This window comes from Barbus barbus (genome assembly GCF_936440315.1).
Source record: "Barbus barbus genome assembly, chromosome: 23".
NCBI classification, from domain to species: domain Eukaryota; kingdom Metazoa; phylum Chordata; class Actinopteri; order Cypriniformes; family Cyprinidae; genus Barbus; species Barbus barbus.
Genome location: NC_136751.1, coordinates 8,839,109 through 8,849,005, shown reverse-complemented (window position 1 = coordinate 8,849,005; position 9,897 = coordinate 8,839,109). Strand labels below are relative to the sequence as shown.

At 34.8% G+C, this 9,897-nt stretch overlaps 1 protein-coding gene across 1 annotated transcript in view; it reads right to left on the bottom strand.

The window, feature by feature from the left end:
• Nucleotides 1–2,822: 2,822 nt before the first annotated feature.
• syt9a (synaptotagmin IXa) overlaps nt 2,823–9,897 on the bottom strand; it is a gene marked incomplete at its 3' end in the record, with an annotated part of 31,146 nt that continues 24,071 nt past the window's right edge. Inside the window, exon 7 of the mRNA XM_079374019.1 lies at nt 2,823–2,891. Within this exon, the coding sequence (XP_079230145.1) occupies nt 2,823–2,891 (69 nt within the window). The remainder of the gene's footprint in view (nt 2,892–9,897) is intronic.

The following is a 9,897-nucleotide window of genomic DNA, read 5'->3' as shown; positions in this document are numbered from 1 at the left end:
CAATAATGACTCTGTCTACCCTTAACAAGACTGTAATGAGGTTTTAACGAGTCTCTGGTCAGCACTTACATCTCTAACCCATGACCTTTTAATGTCACAGACGTGATCAGAGTGCTGGAGAGACAATGGCACTGTTGCAGGGTCGTAGTCCATGTGTACTGAGCAACCTGTTAATCCCATGACAAGCCTGGAATAATTTCCCAAATCCTTTATAGAACACAATGCCAACAAAACAATATAAATCTATTTGACATTTAAGTTGAGCTTCATTTGTGACTCCATGGTCAGTGTTATTTCATCTGAGCACAGATCACATTAAGTTTGATATTGGTGTCTACATTGGTAAAATTGGACATGTGGAAGTGTGTTCTTGTTTTGTTATTCATGGTAAATGTTGATTGTAAAGATGCATAGACATTTTCCTAACTATATCACGTTAGAGGTCTGACAAAATGTATCTGTATTTCTGTATATAAAGTGCTTAAAAGAGGAGGGCAGAAGGGTTTTGGAATGTTGAGGAAAAAACAAATAATAATAAAATAACTGATCTCCAAACTGATCAGGCGTTCTGTTTCAAGTCGTCATGTCAAGTTTTGTTTCAGTAGCTTAGAAGATACAACCTCAATTCCTGCTTGACTTTTAGCTGAATGCATATTGATACATTATACAAGAAAAAAGAAAAAAAAAAGAAAGGGTTGGGGTGCAGAAATAGCAGTGTGCCAATCTTTTTGCATTTTACTGAAGAGCTGAAGAATGCCACAGAAAAACAGAAAGCTTGAGTAAGAGACTCCAAATTTGGAGATTGGAGACTGGACATTTTTAAACTCCAATTAAATAATAATAATAATAATAATAATAAATTGCTAAAAATAATTTTAAAAGTAATGTGGACTTTCTGTATTTGCCCCGTAAGTGTAATAATAAAACAGTCTGTGATTAATTGAGGCTGTATGGTTCAAGTGTTTTCATTATTAATGTTCAGTAATGATGTGATTCTGTAACACCACATGTAGACACGCTTCCAACTGATAAATGTGATTTCGCTGAGAATGATGTAAGCGCAACATGACAACTAGGTAGAAGATGTTTGTTTTGTTTTTTATTATTTTTAATTAAAATTTTTTATGCAAATAAAATGCATCCAGTAAAAGGTCTGGCATTATATGATAAACCCAGTTTAGCTATTTCTTTGCAGAATATAGTTGTCTATCAAGGTGTCATCTTTGTTGATAATCGTTCACCTGTAAAATAAAAGCAAACACTACCTTTTTGGAAAACAAGTTATTGGAATCCAAAGATATCAAATAGGAATAACCTCCAACTTTGAATATAATGCAGTATAAGAGATAAGGTGCTGAAGCATAGGTTTTTGCTCAATCCTGTTATTCTTGTGACAAAAGATTCTCCAAAGCTGTTCTCTATCTGGAGGAAACAGATGTATCTGATGAAAGTAAGTCCTCGGGACTCTGACAGGAACAAATGGAATGTGATTGGCGACAAAGCAAACAGATCAATGAATGGCTAAATCAATCTCCATGAATCAGAGCCATCTGACATGAGTTGCACCATTCCTGTGACACTTAACACAGCACTTTCAACATGTCTGTTGCTTTGGTTATAATGAGCACGTTTGTTTAGAGCTGCTTGAAGGCAAAGAATTTCTGTCAGACTCAATATGGGAAAATTAACTAGTTTCAATAGTCTCTGGAGTCTTTTTTTTGTATTGTTTTTACAAATGTGGTTCAATATGTGTTTTCTGCTGTTTGAAATTCATTGCCAGTTGTGAAATCCAGTTGTGACAATATCGATATCCCTAAACTGATGTATTGTACAATGCAGATTAAATGCTTCCACTAAAGAAGGCCTTTTTTTTTTTTTTTTTTTTTAACTTAGGAAAAACTAAGGAAAAAAAATTGCTAATGGAAAAATAAAAAGGATAATATATATATATGATGAGCAATTCTTATAGGCTCATACAATAAATGTTTCATTAAAACATCTTTAAAATGGTAATTCACATCTATTTCATTAGGTAACATTAGATATATATATCATTATATATCATTAGATAACAAGAAAGACTTAAGATGGCTAAGTCAATATGGCATCTTATTCATTATGTTTAAAACTTAATCTAAAAATTTGAAAATGGAACCATTATACCCCTATACTGCGCAGTGATTTCAATAATTGAGAAACACTCCATTTAAACCAGATTAGTTTTATAAGAAATAGATGTTTAATAACATGAGAAATAACATTTTACTTGCAAAGTCTGTAAACAATTCACCACTATGACGCTTTATGACAAAATCCACAGAGCATTTCAAACAAGAAACAGAGAACATCTTGAACTTTACCACACCAAAACACACTCATGCGCTGTGGGAGGGTACAAATTAAAAGGGGAAATTGGCATTCTATCCTCAAGAGCATTGAGTGACACACTGACACTCCATTTAAAAACACATACCGAGACTAATTTAGAAAACATTTACTTGGAATCGAAACTTTGAGAACAACATAAAAATACTCTTTTCCACTTTTTTCCACTAAATTTTCTTTTCCAATTCACCATGAGTAGCACAAAATAACCATACAGTATGTGAGCACTCAACATGCAGCTGAAACAATCAAGTATTCCTATGCAGTGGAAGGGCTTCCAGGTGCACAGGGAGAAGAAAATGGCACGCCATTCCCTCTGTTGTCAGGAACAGCCAACTGGAGCTCTCTGATCTTGGGCCTCTGGATCCCAGGACAGAACATCTTGTGCATGAATTCTCTTCTTTTGTTGCTCTAAAGATGAGACCTTGGACCTCAGGCTATGGTGAAGGAGGGGCCTTCAGGGAATTACAGGAACCTCCCTGACTTCCCCCTCCAGTACTGTGATACTGCAGAGAGTGCAGGAGAACAAAGAACTAGTCATCTTAGTTCACTCAAAACTTCATTAGCCATGCTTGCATTGCTTTGACATTATTGCATTGGACATGTACATTTAATTCACGGTTCACAGGTCAAGCAAAATAAATGAATAAATAAAAAATAAAAAATTAATAACATTAAAACAATAAATACACAGATATTTAAACATCATGCTAGCATGTAATTTATTTATTTCTTTAATAATAATATTAATAATGAAATAATGATTTTAGAATTGAATTATGCTCATTTCTAACAATTTGAAATTTAAAGTAATGGTCCTAAAACAAGCCTTTTTATTTATTTGTTATGTTGTGCTGAACTATATGATGAGACAGTGGAAGATTTTTTTTTAGGTGGGAGGGTAGAGTTAAAAATAAGATGGCCTTTTAATAGGCACATCTAAACAAAAACAGGATCTCACAGTACTCTTCACCTCAGCCTTCAAAACCATCTGCTGTGAGAGAAAATTATTTGTTCTTGCTCCCTGCAGTGCCACAAATAACAGAGCTATATATACAGTGGATGCTTGCTTTAAATAAAGTCTCTAGATAGTGAGTTTTCAGAGAATTTCATTGAAATTCTGACCTTTTTTAAGGTCAGTAATATTTCATTGTGTTTGATTCTTTTGTTTTCCCCATGTGAATCTGAATTCCTTGTCAAAAGAACACAATAACAGATGAAGAGTGTCTTTGATAATTTGAGCATATTTTTTTCCCCTGCAGGACTACTATGACCTTGACTAGGGAAATGTTCCTTAACAATAGATTAGATAGCTTCAAATGACCAGCGCATCCTAGCTATGTCTTTTGAGTGTGTTTGTGTGTGTGTTGCCTCTCTATTTCATTTATTCTAAATATTTCTAAAAAAAACAACAAAAAAGTTGTAGTCAAATTCCAAACCTATAAATAAATAAAAATTATGTTTCTAATTTTCCTTAGTCTTTTTCTCTCATATAATGCGAGGTCACTGCGATCATCGTGTCAGGACCGCTTCCCACGTATCGACGAGGACACAAAAGGTTCAGTAGACTGTTTGCTTTAAACGAATGGTTATCGTCATGGTGTAAAGAACAGAAACTGCTCTTTGTTAATAATTGGAATCTTTTCTGGGAGCGTCCTAGGCTTTTCCGTGCTGATGGCCTGTACCCCAGCAGAGTCGGAGCGGAAATCCTGTCGGAGAACATCTCCAGGACGCTATGCTCCATCTGACTAGTAAGCCAATTCTCAAATAACTGCTATGATGACTTTTGTTCTACCCACATAAAAGATAGAAATACTTGCGTTGTCCAATCTATACAGACTGTGTCTGTTCCCCGAATAGCAAGGTCAAAATATAAATTTAATGCAGGATCTACAAAAAATCTGATCGTGATTAAACCAGAAAAACGCAAAATAAATGAACAAAAACTATTTTTATAGCTTGGGCTCCTAAACATTAGATCACTCGCACCCAAAGCAGTTATTGTAAATGAAATGATCACAAATAATAATTTTTATGTACTCTGCCTGACTGAAACCTGGCTTTAACCAAATGAATATTTTGGTCTAAATGAGTCTACTCCACCAAGCTACTGTTATAAACATGAGCCCCGTCAGACTGGTCGTGGCGGCAGTGTGGCAACAATATATAGTGATATTGTCAATGTTACTCAGAAAACAGGATACAGGAGGTTTAACTCATTCGAAATACTTCTGCTTAATGTTACACTGTTAGATATGCAAAAGAAATCTCTCCCATCTCTTGCTTTGGCTACTGTGTATAGACCGCCAGGGCCATACAGATTTCCTAAAAGAATTTGCAGATTTCCTTTCAGATCTATTGGTTAATATTGATAAACTGCTAATTGTCGGAGATTTTAACATTCACGTTGATAATACAAATGATGCGTTAGGACTTGCATTTACTGACCTAATAAACTCTTTTGGAGTCAAGCAAAACGTCACCGGGCCCACTCATCGTTTTAATCATACACTACAATATATCGCATGGAATTGATCTTACGGATATAAATATCGTACCTCAAAGTGATGATGTTACTGATAATTTCCTTGTATCGTGCATGCTGCGTATTACTGATATTAATTATATGGCTCTGCATTATCGTCCGGGCAGAACTATTGTTCCAGCCACCAAAGATAGATTCACAAATAACCTGCCCGATTTATCTCAACAGCTCTGTGTATCCATAAATACACATGAACTAGACGAAATGACTAGCAACATGGGCACAATCTTCTCTTAATACATTAGAAGCTGTTGCCCCCCTCAAATTGAAAAAGGTTAGAGAAAAACGTACCGCGCCATGGTACAACGGTTATACCCATTCTCTCAAGAAAGAAACTCGTAATCTTGAGCGCAAATGGAGAAAAACTAACTTGGAAGTTTTTAGAATTGTGTGGAAAAACAGTATGTCCAGCTATAGACAGGCTCTAAAAGCTGCCAGAATCATAGATAATAACCAAAACAATACAAGGTTCTTATTTAGCACAGTGGCTAGATTAACAAATAAACAGACGCCACCCGATCTAAATATTCCCTCACATTTTAATAGTAATGACTATATGAATTTCTTTACTGATAAAATAGATAACATCAGAAATACAATAACAAATGTATATTCTACTGCGTCTAGTATTTCAGCTTCATTCATCGCATCCAAAGAAAAATTGCAGTGCTTTACAACTATAGGACAGGAAGAGCTAAATAAACTTATCAGTGCCTCTAAACCAACAACATGTTTATTAGATCCTGTACCCACTAAACTACTGAAAGAGTTGTTACCTGTAGCAGAAGAACCGCTTCTCAATATTATTAACTCATCGTTATCTTTAGGTCACATCCCAAAACCATTCAAGCTGGCGGTTATTAAGCCTCTTATTAAGAAACCACAACTAGATTCTAATGAACTGGAAAATTACAGACCCATTTCAAATCTTCCGTTTATGTCTAAAATTTTAGAAAAGGTTGTGTCTGCTCAATTGTGCTCCTTCTTGCAAAAAAATGATCTCTATGAAGAATTTCAGTCAGGTTTCAGGCCTCACCATAGTACAGAAACTGCACTTGTTAAAATTACAAATGACTTACTTATTGCTTCAGACCAAGGCTGCATCTGATTGTTAGTAGTACTTGATCTTAGTGCTGCGTTCGACACTATAGACCATGATATACTCATAGATCGATTACAAAACTATACTGGTATTCAAGGGGGGGCTTTAAGATGGTTTAGATCCTACCTGTCCGATTGCTACCACTTTGTTCATTTAAATGGAGAGTCATTACAATTATCACCAGTAAAGTATGGAGTACCACAAGGATCTGTCCTAGGTCCTATTTTCAATATACATGTTGCCTCTTGGTAATAGTATTAGAAAATACGGGATTAGTTTTCATTGTTATGCTGAAACACATACAGAGGCACGTATTTTCTTGAGCCTGGGTTGGTTGAACTGATTCCCTATTGAGAGTGTCTGAATTATCTTGTCTTGAATGAATTAGCGTCATTGTAAAGCTGCAGTATTCTAGAAATCACAAATTTGGAATGACCAACTTCTCTTGCAATGGCTTCTCTTGCAACTTCTAAACTATCTAAGCTAATAGATTGTGTAAAAAATGTAAAAGATTGGATGACCAATAATTCCCTCCTATTAAATTCAGATAAGACAGAGATATTACTTATTGGCAGTGTTGGGGGTAACGCATTACAAGTAATGCGAGTTACGTAATAATATTACTTTTTTCAAGTAACTAGTAAAGTAACGCATTACTTTTTAATTTACAAGAAAATATCTGAGTTACTTTTTCCAAAAAGTTACTTTTTTCCCATTTATTGACTGACAGTGTGCTGTGTGAACATACTGTTACTGTAGTCCTATACTAAATGTGAATGTGCATTAATTCATCCCACTCGCAAAAAAACAGATTTAGTATTCAGCAAAATTAATTAAAACAGTGAAATGCAAACTCAGAATATGACGCAAACCTGCAATAATTAAATATGTTAAACAACACAAATGTATCTAATCCCATTTTATTAACCAATGTCTTTGCTGCTGACCTTTGAGGATCCAGTTCAACCATACTGATAAGCAAAAATGATTTTAGATAAACTAACAATTGTGCTTCATTGTTTTTTGTTGCTGAAGAGTGTTGAACCCTCTTCTCCTGCGTTCTACTTCACAGACGTGAATTTACTTTTCCTTCAGCCTGAGGTTTATTCATTACACTTTTTGGTGTGAAAGGGCTTTTACATTTGCTATCTTGTATTAAAAACAATCAAGCCATGCTCATATTTAAAAAGTAACACAAAAGTAACGGAAAAGTAACGTAACGCATTACTTTCCATAAAAAGTAGCTAAGTAACATAATTAGTTACTTTTTTAGGGAGTAAAGCAATATTGTAATGCATTACTTTTTAAAGTAACTTTCCCCGACACTGCTAATTGGACCAAAAAACAGTACACCGAATCTCTTGGATTACAATTTGCAACTAAACGGATGCATTGTCACGTCCTCTAAAGTAAAAAATCTGGGTGTTATATTAGACAGCAACTTGTCCTTTGAAAATCATATTTCCCATGTTACAAAAACAGCATTCTTCCAGCTTAGAAACATTGCCAAGCTTCGAAAAATGCTACCTGTTTCTGATGTAGAAAAGCTAGTTCATGCATTCATGACCTCTAGACTGGACTATTGTAATGCACTGCTAGGTGGTTGTCCTGAATCTTCAATAAACAACCTACAAATAGTCCAAAATGCAGCGGCTAGAGTTCTTATCAGGTCAAGAAAATATGATCATATTACCCCAATTTTACAGTCTCTGGACTGGCTACCTATTCAGTTCCGTATCATTTACAAAATATTATTACTTGCCTATAAGGCCCTAAATGGTTTAGCTCCTGCGTACCTAACTTGTCTTCTACCACGCTACAATCCAGCTCGCTCCCTAAGGTCGCAAAACTCTGGACTTTTGGTTGTACCTAGGATAGCAAAGTCCACTAAAGGAGGTAGAGCTTTTTTACATTTGGCTCCCAAACTCTGGAATAGCCTTCCTGATAATGTTCGGGGTTCAGACACACTCTATTTGTTTAAATCTGGATTAAAGACATATCTCTTCAGACAAGCATTCACATAATACATCTTATAATCTTGTACTGCAGTTATATCTGATCAAATGTACATTATTATTATTCTTTAGCTTGGGTTGAACAAATCATTTTTGCTTAGATGGAATAGCAGCTACGCTAATTATGTCTCTATTTGTTTCTCTGTTTCTGCCACAGTATTAATAATTATAATTAAGAATTCTAAGACCGTGTGTATTCGCGGGTCTGCTTTTCTTTTTGTTTTCTTGTTGTCTCTTAATGGCTATGCTTGTTAACAGCAGGTGTCCTTACTAATTAAAGGCAAATTATCAGTTGAACTTTCTTTATTAATTACAAAAATATATCTTCAGAGTTATTTTTTTTGCAGAAAACATACAGTGGATATCAAAATTAGAGAACAATCTATAATTGCTTTACTTTTTTTTAATATTGCCAATCTTCATCAAATTAGCTGAAGGTATACAACTGTTCTATTAACATGTTTGACAAAATATCCAAGGCATTTAAACAAAACCTTTATTTTGTGGAACACAGTGATAAAAATTATAGAACAGTAACCACTGAAGCACACACACACACACAAAATATTAGAACTAAAATTTTGGAGGGTTACAACTGTCAGAAAAAAAGTTGTCATTACACATACAGCTTCATATGCATGGGATTTCTAATTCAGTAAGTTAACACCTCAAATACACATAAGGAAGTTAAAATAGAACAGCTGCATCAACAAATGTGTTTTTATATTACTTTTGCATTTGTTAGCACTATCGGGTAGGCTTAGGTTTGGGTTTGGTGTAGGGGATATTTACAGCACAATAGAGCATTAACTTTTAGCGACACTTCACGGATTGGCTATTTGAATTCTGAACAGCCACAATATTTACCTCAAGCATTGTAATAAATATGCAGCAATACGTGTCTGTATCAACGTAATAAAAACGTGCCACGGTCACGTTTAATGTGTTTTAGCACCACTCTCTGGACATTTCAGTTTGAAACTGCTGCGAAACATGGAGTAAGGTACGTAATTACGGTGTTACAGAAATACATACAGAAGCACGTATTTTCTTGAGCCTGGGTTGGTTGAACTGATTCCCTATTGAGAGTGTCTGAATTATCTTGTCTTGAATGAATTAGCATCATTGTAAAGCTGCAGTATTCTAGAAATCACAAATTTGGAATGACCAACTTCTCTTGCAATGGCTGAAAGGGTAATATTACAAATGAATAAATTACGGTTGCTCACCAGTGACCAAAAATGAAAACTAGAGTCTTTAAGCTTTCAAACGATATATAGTTTGACAAGATTGCTTTAGGTTCAGACTAAGATATTACTGTTTAAAACATGTAATGTTAATGGCAAGTGGGCCCACCGGTGCCCATGACAGTTAACAGGTTAAGGGTTGGATCCAGACTGAAGCTTCTATAATTCCTAGTTACCACGGGATGTTAATATAATAAATATTATTATTATTTATTTATTTTCTATGTAATAAGTTGTTACACTTCATTTTTCCTAAGAGATAGATTTCCCCTGCAGTAAATCTGAAGTCATGACCGCATAAAGGTCAACAGTACTTTTCTGCTCTCTGGAAGATTTCATTTATTTAAATAATGTCTCACATTTTATCCCTGGACAGTTTATTCTCCGAGCATTTATAAGACCAACAGTAGAGTAGTTTTTGACAGCAATTACCTGTGTTTGTGAATTATGTTGTGAGTAATGACAAAAGCATCGATGTCTAAAATAGATTTTGTTTTAATTGGCAAGACCAGCTGTATGTTCTTCAAATTCCACATTCAGCAATGAAGTACAATCATCATGTACAAAGGTTTAGTGGTACGTTTAAGCAATGCTTAAATAATT